We start from the raw sequence: 17458 nt of genomic DNA, 5'->3' as shown, positions 1-17458 counted from the left end.
AATGTCATATAACAACGAAATAGCATCCGTTTGCCTCCCCTTTCACTATAGAACGAGTGATATCTGCCTTTCCTAAGTTGGGGGGGGAGGGGGAGCGGGAGCGTCTGAGGGATGTCAAGTTGTTGGAATGAACAGTTAAGTTTTGAATGGACTGTAGACTATGGTCACTGTTTTGGGACATTGCTGTTGTTTGCATGGTGGGAATACTGATGTTTTATACTAGAATGGGGGGGGGGAAGAGTTGATGCTGCTTGTGCATGGGAGTGTGAACAGCGGGCTTTGAGGTTCTTGCCCTTCTTTTGTCATTCTTTAGCATTTTTCTTCCATTTTGAGGATGTCAGCAGAGAGCAAGAATTTCAGGTTGTAAACTGTATATATTCTCCGATATTAAATAGAACCATTGAAATTTGTTGCCTTTGTGGCAGCCATAAATGCAATACATAATAAAAAAAAAATGACTTCACGTCTAGTGAAATCTCAAAGCCTTTTAAGATCCTTGTCCATTTTTCTCAAATTCCTCGGATTTTAGTCTCACTGTCTCAATGTCTGACCTGGAAACGGCACTTCACTCAAATACTGAACGTGGTCTTTCCTCAACAAAGGCCAAAGCTGAGTGTTGGTCACCCCTCATAAAGGACAATACATTACAACCTTATGCATTTACTGTTGCACTTCACTGAAAGTGCAGTGACCGTACTCCCTTTTATATAAAATATAATCTGCCCAACGAAATGTCTTTCCCCAAAGTGGTTACTAATGTAAGGTTGCTGCTCTCAATCATGAGATTGTAGATGATCTGTGACCTAGCTTGATGTATCTGTCTTTACTGAATATCTGTTAATTAAGAAAAGTTTCAGATTTTTTAAAAATCTAGCATCAATTATCATTAGTAAGTTGCAAGTTTATACCATTGTCTGTATGCAAAAGTGTTAAAAAATAAATCCCTGACTAACTTTCAAGATTGCTTACTCTAAATTTACATGTTCCAAACAAAAGCAGTAATTTCTTTAACTTAAGATGTGCTGGAAATCCAGAGCAACACACAAAATGCTGGAGGAACTCAAGATCTCGGCCTGAAAAGTCGATTGTTTATTCCTCTCTATAGACACTGTCTGACCTGCTGAGTTCCTCCAGCATTTTGTGTGTGTTACTCTGACCATCGACACTGTCTGACCTGCTGAGTTCCTCCAGCATTTTGTGTGTGTTACTCTGACCTCAGACACTGTCTGACCTGCTGAGTTCCTCCCGCATTTTGTGTGTGTTACTCTGACCATCGACACTGTCTGACCTGCTGAGTTCCTCCAGCACTTTGTGTGTGTTACTCTGACCATCGACACTATCTGACCTGCTGAGTTCCTCCAGCATTTTGTGTGTGTTACTCTGACCATCGACACTGTCTGACCTGCTGAGTTCCTCCAGCATTTTGTGTGTGTTACTCTGACCATCAATACTGAGTTTCTTCCCATGTGTTCAACCTGTTCCCATAATACCTTTATTTCTCTCATCAAATTATTCAGCCAACTAATTACCACCTCCAGGATTCATTCTTACCAGCAGCGCTTTAATCGAATCACTGATATCGTTTTTCTCATTCTCCAACTTCTCAATGTCCTCTTTTACCTTTGTCAGCTGTTGCCACGTGGATACCTGTTAGAGTGGATCAATTGGAAAGATGATCATATCAGAAAGAGGGAAGTTCATTGTGTTTCTTCCCCACACTCCCCAAGAGCCAAGAAATATTTTAAAACCTGTTAAATCTTGTTAATAAATCAATTTTCTATTTCACTGAATGTGTCTTACTAAAATTAATACATTTAAAGGGAAAGAGAAAAACTAGTTTTATTTGTCACAGGTATATCTAAACACTGAAACACAGAGTTATTTCCCGTGGCCATTTGTAAGGAGTGTGCACGTTCTCCCCATGACAGCGTGAGTTTCCTCTGGGTGCTCCGATCTCCTCCACAGGGTTGGTAAGTTAACTGGCCAATGCAAGTTAATCAGGGGGATGCCAGGCAGTGCAGCTTGAAGAGCCTGTTCCACGCTGTATCTCAATAAATGTTTTTGCATCAGCAGCCAACACAGTCCGAGGATGTGCGGGGGCGGGGGGGGGGGGCCGCCACAGGCCGCAGGCGTCACCACACTTCCAGCACTAGCATAGCATGCCCATGCCCACAACTTACTAACACTAAGCTGTACGTCCTTGAAATTTAGGAGGAAACAATCACCCAGACGAAACCCACAAGTTCATGGGAGGCACGTACAATCTCCTTACAGAAAGCAACGGGAATTGAACGCTGATCACAGGCAATGTGAAGCATTATGCTAACTGCCACACTACCATGCCACCCTTTCCGATGTGTTGTTAACTACTTCCATTATACATTAAACCAGTACTAATAACCAAAACTGGTTTCATAGCCAGGGTGGTAGTGGGATAAAGTTCCCACTACCTGTTAAATGCTTCGCATGGTGTGCGCTTCAAATAGCCTCTGACAGCCAAGTCCAGCTCCTGGAACTTCATGTGCGGCTACCTGCTGAGCCTAGTAGAACCATTACTACTGACAGAAGGGGAAAAGGCAGGTTACTGGCACCAGTCACTTCAGGCAGATGGGGCTCATCAGCCATGACTGGCAGCTCATCCAGAAGAAAAACTCCGATCTCAAATCTCTGCTGCCATGCAGCTATACCCACCTATATGGGGAAGGCTTCAGGAGTAAATCCAAAGGGAAAATCAGTAGCTAGAATCTCTAAGACAGTCCTATGTTGATTTCAACACTGACTGGCTTATCTTTGACACCCTGGTGCCAAACGGTATCGATCTCTGCTGCCCCTTTGGGTTCATCAGTTGCATTGACAGGGTCCTGACGTTAGTCCTGACGAAGGGTCTCGGCCTGAAACGTCGACTGTACCTCTTCCTAGAGATGCTGCCTGGCCTGCTGCATTCACCAGCAACTTTGATGTGTGTTGCTTGAATTTCCAGCATCTGCAGAATTCCTGTTGTTTGCATTGAGAGGGAAGCCTGCTACATGGGCAACAGCTTGCTCTCCATATTGTACTGCCTAGGCTTGCGTATTAAGACAGCTAGGATACAACATCCATGGTCAGCCCTGCCCACTGAGGCCTCAGTATAACAAAGCTCCTTACAGAGTTAATTCATCCACTATGTGGGCAGCAAGGTTGATATTATTTGTCCTTGGCAAGTGAACCATCTTCTTCAACCACTGCATCTCTGGTCAGATGACATTCCCACTATGGTGCTACAAACAGAGTTCCAAGATTGAGAGCCAGTGATAAAAGAATGGCAATATATTTCCAAGAAGGCATCATACAAATCAGAGGGAATATGTAGTTTCAAATATTCCTGTGCATTGCTGCTCTTGTTTTTCTTGATGTGATCAACGGACTGAAAAAAGCTTTGGGGAGGGGGGGGCGGTGGACGGAAAGGGAACCTTAAATTGAGATTAAGTTTGGTCCAATCAATTCAGCTCATGGGAAAAGTTGAAGAAGCTGGAAATCCACAGCAACACACACAAAACACTAGAGGAACTCAGCAGGTCAGGTGGCAATTTACAATGACCAATTAACTCACCAATCAGTATATCGTTGGACTGTGGGAGGAAACCAGAGAACTTGGAAGAAATGCACACAGTAACAGGGACAGCATACAAACTCCTAACAGTAACGGGGAGAAAGTACAAACTCCTAACGTAAAAAATCCTAACATACAAACTCCTAACAGGCAGCAGTGGGAATTGAACCTGTATTGTAAAGTGTTGTGCTAACCACTATGCTACCAAGCCGCCACTAAGTTCAGGTTTTGTTATGTTTTCTAACTTCAAAACATTAAACTCATTCAAATGAAGACATGAGAGTCTGAAATGTGGGTTTAACTTCGAGTTTACTTTAAGCAAGACGCACAGGGTATCACATGGTAGCGTGATGACATATGCAATTCACATATTTGTACATATAACCTGTAATGAATTATTTAAATGACCAAGATGAACTGAAGAAGGGTATCAGCCCGAAATGTCGACTGTTTACTCTTTTCCATTGATGCTCCCTAACCTGTTGAGTTCCTCCAGCATTTTGTGTGTGTTACTCTGACCATCGACACTGTCTGACCTGCTGAGTTCCTTCAGCATTTTGTGTGTTACTCTGACCATCGACACTGTCTGACCCGCTGAGTTCCTCCAGCATTTTGTGTGTGTTACTCTGACCATTGACACTGTCTGACCTCCTGAGTTCCTCCAGCATTTTGTGTGTGTTGCTCTGATCTCAGACACTGTCTGACCTGCTGAGTTCCTCCAGCATTTTGTGTGTTACTCTGACCTCAGACACTGTCTGACCTGCTGAGTTCCTCCAGCATTTTGTGTGTGTTACTCTGACCATCGACACTGTCTGACCCGCTGAGTTCCTCCAGCATTTTGTGTGTGTTACTCTGACCATCGACACTGTCTGACCCGCTGAGTTCCTCCAGCATTTTGCTCATGCTGCTGCAGTCAACTCAACTAAACTTTTAAGTTCCCAGTACAATATTGCAAAAAAAAACTGTAATTAGAACACTCATTTATTTATTGAGATAGAACGCGGAATAGGCCTTTCACACCACTCACCCTCTGATTTAATCCTAGCTAATCACTGGACAATTTACAATGACCAATTAACCTACCTACTGGTAGCTTTTTGGACTGTGGGAGGAAACCAGAGCACCCGGCAGAAACGCACGTTGTCACGGGGAGAACGTACAAACTCCTACGGGCAGCAGCAGGAATTGAACTTGGGTCACCTGTACTGTGAAGCGTTGTGCTAACCACTATGCTACTATGCCCGCCCTTCATATGATCACTAAATGTTCACCTCCACAAACTTCTGTCACTTGCCCTGTCTCATTCCCTAATCACTGATCACGGTGGGTGGCAGGTTGGAGATATTACCCCCACCAAAGGAGGCATAAGGCGCTCTTCCCTCTGCTAGCCTGAAAGTCAATCTTGGGCATAGCACCCCCCCCCACCCCCCCACAACCGATCAGGGTCAGTGAAGCCACGGGAGCAGGTGAAGGATGGTCATATGAGCAACTGCTACATATCACAAGTCCTGGTTATGTGACCACTGACATCAGGCAGACAATCCCTGAAGAGTATTGATAATGGCTGGGGTCACCTGTCTTGTAAAGACACTGCCCAGAAGGCAATGACAAACCACTTCTGTCGAAAAAAAAATTTCCAAGAACAATCATGGTCACAGGAAGACAATGATCACCCATGTCATATGACACGACATATGATGATGATGATGATTTTCAAGCAGGGATAGGACAGATGTACTGCACATGCGGCTGGCTAGATTGTTCTTCCAGAGAGTAACCATGGCAGAACGATGTACTTTTATATCAATGCTTCTCTAAGTCACAGTCAGCTTTTGATGGTCCTGTCTGTGATACCCAGGCCCTCTCTGACATCCAACTGATCAGACTGAACACAGTAAAGCAATAGGCCTATTCGGATGGAGAAGAATACTAGGAAAAGAAAGAACAAGGTAAGTCCATAGCAATATACAAAACACTAGAAGAACTCAGCAGGACAAGCAGCATCTATGGTGGGAAAAGGGCAGTCGACATTGCAGGTTGAGACTGGAAAGAAAGAGGGGAAATAGCCAACACAGAAAGGTAAGGGAAGGGGGTAGAGCAAGAGTTGGGTAACAGGTGAATCCAGGATTGGCAGGATGAATGATAGCCGGAGGGGGAAGGGAAGAGTGGGAATGATAAACACAAGGGATTCTCCAGTCACTGGAAGTCCAGAGAAAAGCATACAAAGTGTTGAAGGAACTCAGCAAGTCAGGTAGCTTATGTGGAGAGGAATAGGCAATCTATGTTTCTGGCTGAGACCCTCCATCAGGACTAGAAAGGTAGGAGGAAGAAATGAAATTAGGAAGGTGGGTAGAAGTTGGGAGGTGATAGGTGAGACCAAGTGAGGGAGGAAAGTGGGTGGGTGGGGAGGGGGGACGAAGTGAGAATCTGGGAGGTGATAGTTGGAAGAAGTAAAGAACTGAAGCAGAGGGAATCTGATAGGAGAGGAGAGTGGACAATGGGAGAAAGTAAGGGAGGTGAAGAAGGGAACTTGAGTGAGGAGTGTGTTGGTGATAGGCAGATTGAGAGAGCAGGGGAGGAGAAAAAGGATGATGGGGCTAGTGGGATTCAGAATTATCACTGGAATATGACATAAAACTGGTTATTTTACAGCAGCAGTTTCTTAAGAAACTTATACTGGAACCAGACAGCATCCATCAGGATAGATAGATAGACAGACAGACAGACATACTTTATTGATCCTGAGGGAAATTAGGTTTCATTACAGTTGCACCAACCAAGAACAGAGTACAAACATAGCAATACAAAAACCACAAACAATCAAATAATAATATGTAAACCATGCCAGATGGAAATAAGTCCAGGACCAGCCCATTTGCCCAGGGTATCCAACCCTCCAAGGGAGGAGCTGCAAAGTTTGATGGCCATAGGCAGGAATGACTTCCCATGACACTCAGTGCTGCATCCTGGTGGAATGAGTCTCTGGCTGAATGTACTCCTGTGCCCAAAGGTATAAATGATGTTACATGCCGACGTCGGGTTGGCAGAGGGAGGGATGTACACAACAACCACAATTGCATGTGAGATTTCCCTTGGCAAATAATAAGGCGGAGTCCAACAGCAAAAAGTTCAATATCCGGGCTACAGACACGTTCCTTGATCATAATATGACCAGGATTGCACCATCTGTTTGTTAACCAGCACAGCAAGCCCCCCTCCTTTACGCTTACCGCTCTCAGTGCACTTTCGGTCAGCCCGAACGGTCTGGAAGCCCTTTATGGAAACGTTTTGGTCGGGTATGTCCTCGTGCAGCCACGTTTCAGTGAAACACATAACATTGCTCTCCCGAAATGTTCTCTGACGCCTGGCTAGCGCCATCAACTCGTCCATTTTATTACCCAGCGATCTCACATTGCCATAATGAGAGAGGGGCGACACGGCTTATAACTCCTCTTCTCCATAAGTCTCTGTTGTCTCGATCCAGTCCTCTTCCCTCGCCTTTTTGATCCCCCTCTGCATCTTCTGGGTGTTTTCCTCCAGATTTCAGCAGGGGTACCTGCCGTTCTGTTCACTAAACCGGCCGGCACAAGCACAATCAGCTGGTCCCTGGAATAAACAATGCGACCATACTGCTGCCCCGCTAATGAGTCGTGTCCAAATGTAACTGTTTCCAGCGCTAAAAACCCAAACAAAACTCTCTCCACCAGCAAGTTAGAGAGGGTACAGTTTCAACGTGATACCGTGAAAAAAAAATACAACAAATAACGTAAGTTAAAAAGTAAGAAAGCTAGTCAGAGCGGCTGTAACAGGCTGCATGTACGACCAGCGCATGCGCACTAATAGAAGCAGAAGTGAGTGAGTATGTCAATATCATGACAGGAGTCAGGCAAGGTTGTGTCTTCTCACCAGACTTATTCAACCTGTATAGTGAAAATATCTTGAGAAGTATCAAAGACATCAAAGGATTCACAATTGGAGGCCATAATATAAATAACATCAGATATGCTGATGACATCGTACCAATAGCTGACTCAGAAACAAAACTTCAAGAACTACTCACTATAGTGGCAGCAGAAAGTAATCGCAGAGGCCTCTCAATCAACACCAAGAAGACAGAAAGCATGGTCATCTCCAGAAAGACAAACATCCCACAATGTGAACAAGATCGGAAATACAAACATCAAACAAGTCACCAAATTCAGATATCTTGGCAGCGTAATAACAAGTAATGACAGGTGCGACACAGATATCAAATACAGAACAGCAATGGCGAAAGAAGCTTTCCAAAAAATGAAGACCATATTAACAGACAGAAAGATGAGTACGCACACTAAAAACAAAACACTGCAGTGCTACATTTATTCTATCCTGACTTATGGAAGTGAATGCTGGACCATTTCTCCAGCAATGGAAAAGAGACTAGAAGCAGCTGAATTATGGTTCTACAGGAGAATGTTAAAAATATCATGGACCACACACACATCAAATGAAGAAGTTCTCAGAAGAGCCCAAGCAGTTCAATCACTCATACCAACAATACGAGAAAGACCACTCCGATTCCTAGGACACATCATGCGGAAAGATGAACTAGAAAAACTCATACTCTCTGGAAAGATTGAGGGGAGCAAACCTAGAGGAGGACCTCGGCTTATGTACATCAAAAGCATAGCCAGGTGGCTACAAATCGAGGAAATGGAAGTCATCCAAAAAACGAAGGACAGATCTATATGGAAAACCAAGGTCACCAAGGTTTGCATCGGATATGGTACCTAGACAGACAGATAGTATATGCAAAAGCATAAAAATCTATAAATTACAAAAATATATAAGTAGTGCAAGAAAGGAAAAACAAATTAGAGTCTGATGAAGCTTTCAGCCCAAAACATCAACTGTTTACTCTGTTCCATAAATACTGCCTGACCTGCTGAGTTCCTGCACCATTTTGTGTGAATACTAGAGTAGAGCTCCTGGGCTGTTCAGAAATCCAATGGCAGAAGGGTACAAGCTATCCCTAAATTGTTGAGTGTGGATCTTCAGGTACCCCTACCTCCTCTCTGAGGGTATTAACATGAGGAAAAACATATTACCTTAAAATACTGTTGCAGAATTAGGCCATTTGGCCCATTGAGTCCACTCTGCCATTTCATCATGGCTGATCCATTTTCCCTCTCAGCCCCAATCTCCTGCCTTCTCCCTGATTCCCTCATGCCCTGATCAATCAAGAATGACGATCAACACCGGTGCACCTCAGGTTGTGTGCTTAGCCCACTGCTCTACTCTCTATATACCCATGACTGTGTGGCTAGGCATAGCTCAAGTACCATCTACAAATTTGCTGATGATACAACCATTGTTGGTAGAATCTCAGGTGGTGACGAGAGGGCGTACAGGAGTGAGATATGCCAACTAGTGGAGTGGTGTCACAGCAACAACCTGGCACTCAACGTCAGTAAGACGAAAGAGCTGACTGTGGACTTCCGGAAGGGCAAGACAAAGGAACACATACTAATCCTCATAGAGGGATCAGATGTGGAGAGAGTGAGTTCCTAGGTGTCAAGATCTCTGAGGAGCTAACCTGGTCCCAACATATCAATGCAGCTATAAAGAAGGCAAGACAGTGACTATACTACATTAGGAGTTTGAAGAGATTTGTTATGTCAACAAATACACTCAAAAACTTCTATAGATGCACCGTGGAGAGCATTCTGACAGGCTGCATCACTGTCTGGCATGGGGGGGGGGGGGGGGCGGGTGCTACTGCACAGGATTGAAAGAAGATGTAGAGGGTTGCAAATTTAGTTGGCTCCATCTTGGGTACTAGCCTACAAAGTACCCAGGATATCTTCAGGGAGTGGTGTCTCAGAAAGGCAGTGTCCATTATTAAGGGCCCCCAGCACCCAGGGCATGCCCTTTTCTCACAGTTATCATTAGGTAGGAGGTACAGAAATCCAAAGGCACACACTCAGTGATTCAGGAGCAGCTTCTTCCCCTCTGTATTGGATTCCTATATAGACATTGAACCTGTGAACACTAACTCGCTTTTTTGGTATATATTATTTCTGTTTTTGCATGATTTTTAATCTATTCAATATAATTACACTACTAAGTTAACAAATTTCACGATGCATACTGGTGGACAAACCTGATTCTATCAACCTCTGCCTTAAATATGCCCAATGACTTGGCCTCCACAACTGCCAATGGCAGCAAATTCCACAGATTCACCACTCTCTGGCCAAAGAAATTCTCAGCTCCATTCTAAAAAGACACTCCCCATTCTGAGGCTGTGTCCTCTGGTCTTAAGACTCCCCCCTACCGTATGAAACATCCTCTCCACATCCACTCTGTCGAAGCCTTTCACCATTTGTCATGTTTCAATGTGATTTCCCATCATTATTTGTCTGAATTCCACTGAGTACAGACCCAGGGCCATCAAACACCCCTCACATAACAAGCCTTTCAATCCCAAAATCATTTTAGTGAACCTACTTCAAACCCCTTCCAATGTCAGCAAATATTTTCTTAGAATAGGGGCCAAAACTGCTCAGATTACTCTAAGTGAGGCCTCGGCAAGGTGGGGGGGGGGAGGGGCAGGGAAGGAGGGATCATCTGAAGTTAGTGAAGTCTAATGAAGAGTGTATGATTGTATGGTGCGCAGGTAAAATTAATAGGTCAAAGGGGTGGTAATGCAAGGTGAAACAGCAGAACCAGAGATGGTATTTAAAAAGACAGCAGATGCTGGAAATCTGTGTTGTAGAGGAATTCAGCAGGTCAGTCAGCACTTCTGGAGGAGAACATGGTCATGTTTCAACACGAGACTCTTCATTGGGACTGGTCTGCCCATTGCCTACCTCTGGTGCCACCCTTTCCTCCCATGGTCTGCCCATTGCCTACCTCTGGTGCCACCCTTTCCTCCCATGGTCTGCCCATTGCTTACCTCTGGTGCCACCCTTTCCTCCCATGGTCCACTGTATTCCCCTATCAGAATCCATCTTCTTCAGTCTCTTACCGCTTTCACCTATCACCTCCCAGCTTCATCCCCTGTTCCCCAACCCACCTTCCACTCACCTACCAGCTTACACTCTGCCCCCTCCGTCCACCACCACCTTTTTATTCTGTCTTCTACCCCCTTCCTTTCGAGTCTGATTACTCCAACCTGACCTGCTCAGGTTGTGTTTATGGGTGTGTGTTCCTCAAGATTTTCAGCATCTGTAGAATTTCCTGTGTTTATAATATCAGTTTGTTCATTTTAGTGTATTTTACTACAGGCGCCTACGCGGGGTGATCAGGCGAGCACTTTATCGACGGAACCTACTATATCAGACACATCTTCACCGGTCAGCTCTCCCTTGCGATTCCGCACATTGTCCAGCAGCGCCTGCGTCTGATTGCAGACAAGCTCCATGTCCAGCCGGGGCCTGTCCGAGTAGCCGTCCCTCACATGGTCATACAGGCTGCTCCTGCTGCACCAGCGCCCGACCGGAGGAGCCCAGCCATGGGAAGGGGAACGGAGCCAACATCGAGCACACAGCCGCCACACTTCCCTCCACTTGCCGCCCGCCATCTCGATGACCTTCGACACGGTGACGTAGATTGCTACTCTACCAATCAACAGTTCGTCATCTCACCGTCCTTTGATACCCGCCCCATTCCGTGACATCATTACCCCTTCCACCAATCAGAAACCCGTCTTTTTTTCGGCTATCCGTCGGTAACCGCCCAACTCCATGACGTACTAGCTCATTCACCAATCAGCCCACCGGTCGGTGACGTAAGGCTCAAGGCGGACTGGTCTCACGTGATGAGCCGTCAAATTCAATTGGAGAAAGTGTAAGATTCACGTCATGCAGCATACAATGACCGCTTTATTTGGTTATATTTCCCCTTGTTGGTTGCTAAACAGTTTAAATGCTTGAAATAAATAATTGGATGAAAACTGTGTATATTGACATCTACATAAATACAAGTATGCACAGGTGCTATTAAATGCTAGTTGCAGCAGTATTGAAGTCACATAACATCATGCAAACAGAATTCACAAGGAAAACGAAAATTATACACATTTTTACAAGAAAGAATGCAAATAGCGAAATAAAAAGTCCCAATACAGTTACAATATATTAAATTCAAAGTAAACTTATTATCAAAGTATATATGTCACCATCGACTGCACTGTTGCTGGGCAGTAACTGAAATGCTTCCGTATGTATAACCTTTGTTGCCGTATGGCCGGAATGTTCTTTTATGTAATGTTTAACTAAAATGGTGCACAGTTTTCAGGCCGTGTAAATATTTCATACTCAGAGCAATAGTTGGTCTGTGCAGCGTAAAAAAAAGAGGGAATGGTGTATGCTACCCTGAGATTCACTTTTTTGCAGGCATTCACAGTAAACACAAATGAAGACAATAGAACCTATGAAAGACAGCATGCAAACAAAGATGCATAAACAGCCAATGTGCAACAGAAAACATATGTGCAACTGTAAAAAAATAAATAAGTAATAAATATTGAATCAATGAGTTGTAGAATCCTTGAAAATGAGTCAATTAGTTGACTGTTCCAGTGAGTGTAGTTATCCTCACTGGTTCAGGAGCCTGATGGTTGTGGGCTAATAACTGTTCCTGAACCTGGTGGTGTGGGACCTGAGGCTCATTGTGGTGAGTGAAGTTATCCACACAGTTCAGGAGCCTAATGGTTGTGGGGTAATAACTGTTCCTGAACCTGGTGGTGTGGGACCTGAGGCTCATTGTGGTGAGTGAAGTTATCCACACTGGTTCAGGAGCCTGATGGTTGTGGGGTAATAACTGTTCCTGAACCTGGTGGTGTGGGACCTGAGGCTCATTGTGGTGAGTGAAGTTATCCACACTGGTTCAGGAGCCTGATGGTTGTGGGGTAATAACTGTTCCTGAACCTGGCGGTGTGGGACCTGAGGCTCATTGTGGTGAGTGGAGTTATCCACACTGGTTCAGGAGCCTGATGGTTGTGGGGTAATAACTGTTCCTGAACCTGGTGGTGTGGGACTGAAGACTCCTGTACCTCCTTCCTGAAGGGAGCAGCAAGAATGGAGCATAACCTAGATGGTGGGGATCCTTGAGGATCAATGCTGTGTTCTGTGACAGTGCTCCTTGTACATGTACTCAATGGACTTTACCTGTGGTAGGCTGTGTCGACAAATTTTTGTAGCATTTCCGTCCAAGAACGTTGTTTTTTTCAAGTTCAAGTTTAACTGTCATTCAACCAAACATTAATACCCATTAATAAGAAGATAAGAAGTAGGAGCAGGAGTAAGCCGTCCGGCCCATCGAGCCTCCCCCGCCATTCAATAAAATCATGGCTGATCTGTCCGTAAACTCAGCTCCATCTACCTGCCTTTTCCCCATAACCCTTAATTCTGTTACTATGTAAAAATCTATCTAACTGTTTCTTAAATATACTCAGTGAAGAAGCCTCAACTGCTTCCCCGGGCAGATAATTCCACAGATTCACCACTCTCTGGGAAAAACAGTTTCTCCTCATCACCGTCCTAAATTTTCTCCCCTGAATCTTGAGGCAATGTCCCCTAGTTCTAGTCTCACCTACCAATGGAAACAACTTTCCTACTTCTATCCTATCTACCCCTTTTAAAATTTTGTATATTTCTGTAAGTTCCCCTCTCATTCTTCTGAACTCCAGAGAGTATAGTCCCAGGCGACTCAATGTCTCCTCATAGGTTAACCCCTTCATCCCTGGAATCAACCTGGTGAACCTCCTCTGCACTGCCTCCAAAGCCAGTATATCCTTCCTCAAGTATGGAGACCAGAACTGCACACAGTACTCCAGGTGCGGCCTCACCAGTACCCTGTATAGTTGCAGCATGACCTTCCTGCTCTTGAATTCAATCCCTCTAGCAATGAACGCCAACGTTCTGCTTGCTTTCTTAATAACCTGTTGTACCTGCAAGCCAACTTCTTGCGATTCATGAACAAGCACTCCCAAGTCCCTCTGCACAACAGCATGCTGCAATCTTTCACTATTTAATACAGCCAAATGAAACAGTGTAACTCTGAGGCCAAGTTGCAAAACACACTACCAACCATCCCTCACAGCACATAGCACATATAAGCAACACAACAAAATGCTGGTGGAACGCAGCAGGCCAGGCAGCATCCATTGGAAGAGGTACAGTTGACCCTTCTTGGCCCGAAACGTCGACTATACCTCTTCCAATAGATGCTGCCTGGCCTGCTGCTTTCCACCATCATTTTGTGTGTGTTGCTTGAATTTTCAGCATCTGCAGATTTCCTCGTGATAGCACATATAAGATAGCAGTAAATTGCAGTCACACAAAAATATATAATCCTAGTCCCTGAGTCCATGTATGTTGCAGCAGTCTACAGTCAAACACAATACAGTTTGTCTTGGGCCAAGCGAACACTGGGGGAGGGTTGGGGGGGGGGGAGTACTGACGACACACAGCTCATTGCCGTTTGCCAATAAACCAAAAAATGAACTTGCAGCATTCCGCGCCTGCAGAAAGTAGAGATGCTGCCATGGTTTCTTTGTAGTAGCACTTATAGTGGCACTTACATGCTGGAACCAGGACTGATCCCTCAAAGTGGTAGTGCAGAGGAATTTAAAACTTACTGACTCTCTACACCTCTAACCGCTTGGCTCCTCGTTCCGTGGTCTGGTCTTTCGTTCTGCTGATGGCAAGTGAGAGGTTGGTGCAGTGACACCATTCTGACAAACTTTCGGTCCCGTTCCTGTCTGCTAACTTGTCACCACCTTTGATTCACCCAACAACAGTGGTGTCATCAGCAAGCTTAAATATGACATTGGAGCTGTGCTTAGCCCTCACAGTTTTAAGTGTAACGTGAGTAGAGCAGGGGGCTAAGCACACAGCCTGGTGGTGTACCTGTGCTGATGGGGATTCTGGAGAAGATGTTGTTGCCAATCTGAACTGACCGGGGTCTGCAAGTGAGGAAATCCAGGATCCATTTGCAGAAGGAGGTATTGAGGCCCAGGTCTTGGAGCTTATCGATTAGTTTTGAGAGAATGTGATAGTGTTGAACGCATATCTGTAGTCAATAAAAAGCATTCTGATGTAAGCAAGGTTTCTTAAGGTTAGATTATGAGAACACTCAGTCCTCTTTTATTGTCATTTAGAAATGCATACATGCATTAAGAAATGATACAATGTTTCTCCAGCACGATATCACAGAAAACAGGACAGACCAAAGACTAACACTGACAAAACCACATAATTATACCATATAAGGTTGTCAGAGCCGGTGGAGGTAGTATTAAATTCTCCCAATGGCACATGCCTCAAATAACCTCTAAGCCCAGAGGAACCATTTCTACTGACAGGAGAAGGGGCAAAAGTGGGTCACTGGCACCTTAAAACCAGTCGCTTCGGGCAGATGGTGCTCATCAGCCGTGGTTGTCAGCTTATGCAGCAGCAGGAAAACTCTGATCTCAAACCCCTGCTGCCTTTTGGCTATACCCACTCATGAGGAAAGGCTTTAGGAGTCAACCCCCAAGGGGAAAATCAAGAACTGGAGTCCCTAAGGTAGTCCTACGTTGAGTTCAATGCTGACTGGCAACTCCTGCAACACCACTGGTGCCAAACTGCATTGGTCTCTGCCATTCCTTTGTATTTATCAGCTGCGTGGAAAGGGGGAGCTTGTTGCATGGGGAACAGCTTGCTCTCTGTATCGTACTGCCCTGGCTTGCGTATCACATAGAGAGCTAGCACGTAACATCCATGTTCGATCTTGACCAACAGACAGCCTCAGAGATGTTTGCATCTTCATTGTGCAGATGCTCCAATGTTAAAACATTAATATGAGTAACAATGAGAAAGATCTAGTTAAAGAAGGGAGCCAAGTAGTTAGGTAGTGGTCATGGGTTCATCGGCCTTCCAGAAATCTGACTGTGGAAGGGAAGAAGAAGTCCTAAAATTCCTGTACCTCCTTCCTGATGGCAATATTGAGGTGGGGCCATGTCCCGGATGGTGAGGGTCACCGATGGTGGATGCTGCCTTTCCTGAGGCACCACTTTTGATGATAGCCTCAATAGTGGGGAGGCCGCTGCCTATGTTGGAGCTGACTGAGTTTACAACCCTCTGCAGCTTTTTTTCGATCCTGTGCATCAGCGCCTCCCTACCAGACATACCAAATCTCCTCCAACATACCTCTTAAAGAAGTATAGATGTCAGTGTGCCTTCTTCACCATTACATAAATATGTTGGGCCCAAGACAGATCCTCTGAGATGGAACTTGAAGCTGCTCGCCCTTTCTACTGCTGACCTGCTCATGAGAACTGGTGTGGGATCTCTCTATCCCCCTCTATCTTCCAGCCCAGATGAAGGGTCTTAACCTAAAATGTCACCTGTCCATTTTCTCCCAACTTGCAATGACTTGTGCCTCCTACTCATTTGGCTTCACCTTATCAGAAATATTTCCTTTCTTCAACGTATAAGCTGGCCGCTGGTGGGGTGACATCACCACTAGGCTTCAAGGTAAATGGCCCCGGGTTTGAATCCAGCCAGCTCCTTGCATGCTTTCCCTTGCTGCGTTGAGCATCAAGTTAGCACTCAGCTTCATAAAAGCAGACAAAAATGCAAAAGGAACAGTAAAGTTGCCACCCGATGAACCACAAGGTGTGGAAAAGAATAAAAACAAATCTACCTATCCCGCTCCAACTGAAACTACCTTGTTATTTTTTTTGGTCTTTTCCAGTTCCGATGACGATGTTCGGCCTGAAACATCACCTTTGTTGTTTTTTAACGTTGCTGCCCTGCTTGATGGGTGGAATTTCTATTGAGAAGATTCGGTACGTCTCCTGAACACACAAACACTTCTACAGTTGTGCCATGGAGAGCATTCCAACTGGCTGCCTCACCGTCCAGTATGGGGCTGCGACTGCACAGGATGAAACAAGCTGCAGAGAGCTGTAAACTCAGCCAGCTCCAGCACGGGCACCAGCCTCCCCAGCATCCAGCACATCTTCAAGGAGCGATGCTTCAAAAAGGCGGCAACCATCATTAAGGCCCCCATCTCATTGCTACCATCAGGAAGGAGGTACAGGAGCCTGAAGACACACACTCAACGATTCAGGAACAGCTTCTTCTCCTCTGCCGTCCGATTTCTGAATGGACATTGAACCCATGAACACTAGCTCACTAGAATTTTCCACTACTTATTTAATTTAACTAATTATCTGTACATATTTAGTGTAATTCACATTTTTCTCTATTATTATGCATCGCATTGTACTCCTGTCGCAAAGTCAACAATTTCACGACATATGCCGGTGATATTAAACCTGATTCTGTGGTCGTCGTGGCTATCCCTCGAGGTCGAGGATGATGGTCTTTGTTCTGTTGATCTACTTATGGGCTCTCAAGAGGCTTATGAGTCCAATCTTGGCTTTGAAAGTTCTTCGGCATTCAGGACAGGTAGTTCCAGATGGCAGATCGGGCTTCTGCCTCTCTTTCCATTTTCTTCTCTTTTCTTCTAATTCTGCTCATCTGTTGGCTTGGAAAGTTGCTGTTCCTTCTCGGATGATGGCTTGCCAGAGCTTCCTGTCCTTGGCATTGGTTTCCCAATTGTTGGTGTAGATGCTACATTTCTTCATGTTGGCTTTTAAGACGTCTTTGAATCTCTTCTGTTGTCCGCCTCTTCTACGCTTGCCTTCTTTAAGCTGGGAGTAGAAGATTTGTTTCGGCAGACGTTCGTCTTTCTTGCTGACATGGGCTTCAATGCTTGTTTGCGCTTCATTCAGCACTCTGGTGGAGAATTGCGAAATGAGTGTGATACTTGATTGACAGGACACCGGCTGACGAGTCACGTGATGAGCGGTGCGGCTTCACAGGGGGCGGGGCC

The 17458-nt window shown here is 45.1% G+C and overlaps 1 protein-coding gene across 5 annotated transcripts in view; it reads right to left on the bottom strand.

Moving 5' to 3' along the window:
- The window catches only part of sars2 (seryl-tRNA synthetase 2, mitochondrial), a 124919-nt gene extending 113748 nt beyond the window's left edge, over nt 1–11171 (bottom strand). For all 5 annotated transcript variants that reach the window (XR_011888095.1, XR_011888096.1, XM_072274512.1 and 2 more), the window contains exons 1-2: nt 10905–11171; nt 1552–1647 (exon numbers count right to left, since the gene is read on the bottom strand). Coding sequence is in view for 3 of the 5 variants with exons in the window: in XM_072274512.1 (XP_072130613.1) it covers nt 1552–1647; nt 10905–11153 (345 nt within the window). In the remaining 2 variants the exon portion in view is untranslated. The remainder of the gene's footprint in view (nt 1–1551; nt 1648–10904) is intronic.
- Nucleotides 11172–17458: the final 6287 nt, after the last annotated feature.

The sequence above is a fragment of the Mobula birostris genome, chromosome 12 (genome assembly GCF_030028105.1).
Source record: "Mobula birostris isolate sMobBir1 chromosome 12, sMobBir1.hap1, whole genome shotgun sequence".
In the NCBI taxonomy this organism is placed as follows: Eukaryota; Metazoa; Chordata; class Chondrichthyes; order Myliobatiformes; family Myliobatidae; genus Mobula; species Mobula birostris.
The sequence above is the reverse complement of the archived record's forward strand: the minus strand, read 5'-3'. Positions and strand labels throughout refer to the sequence as shown.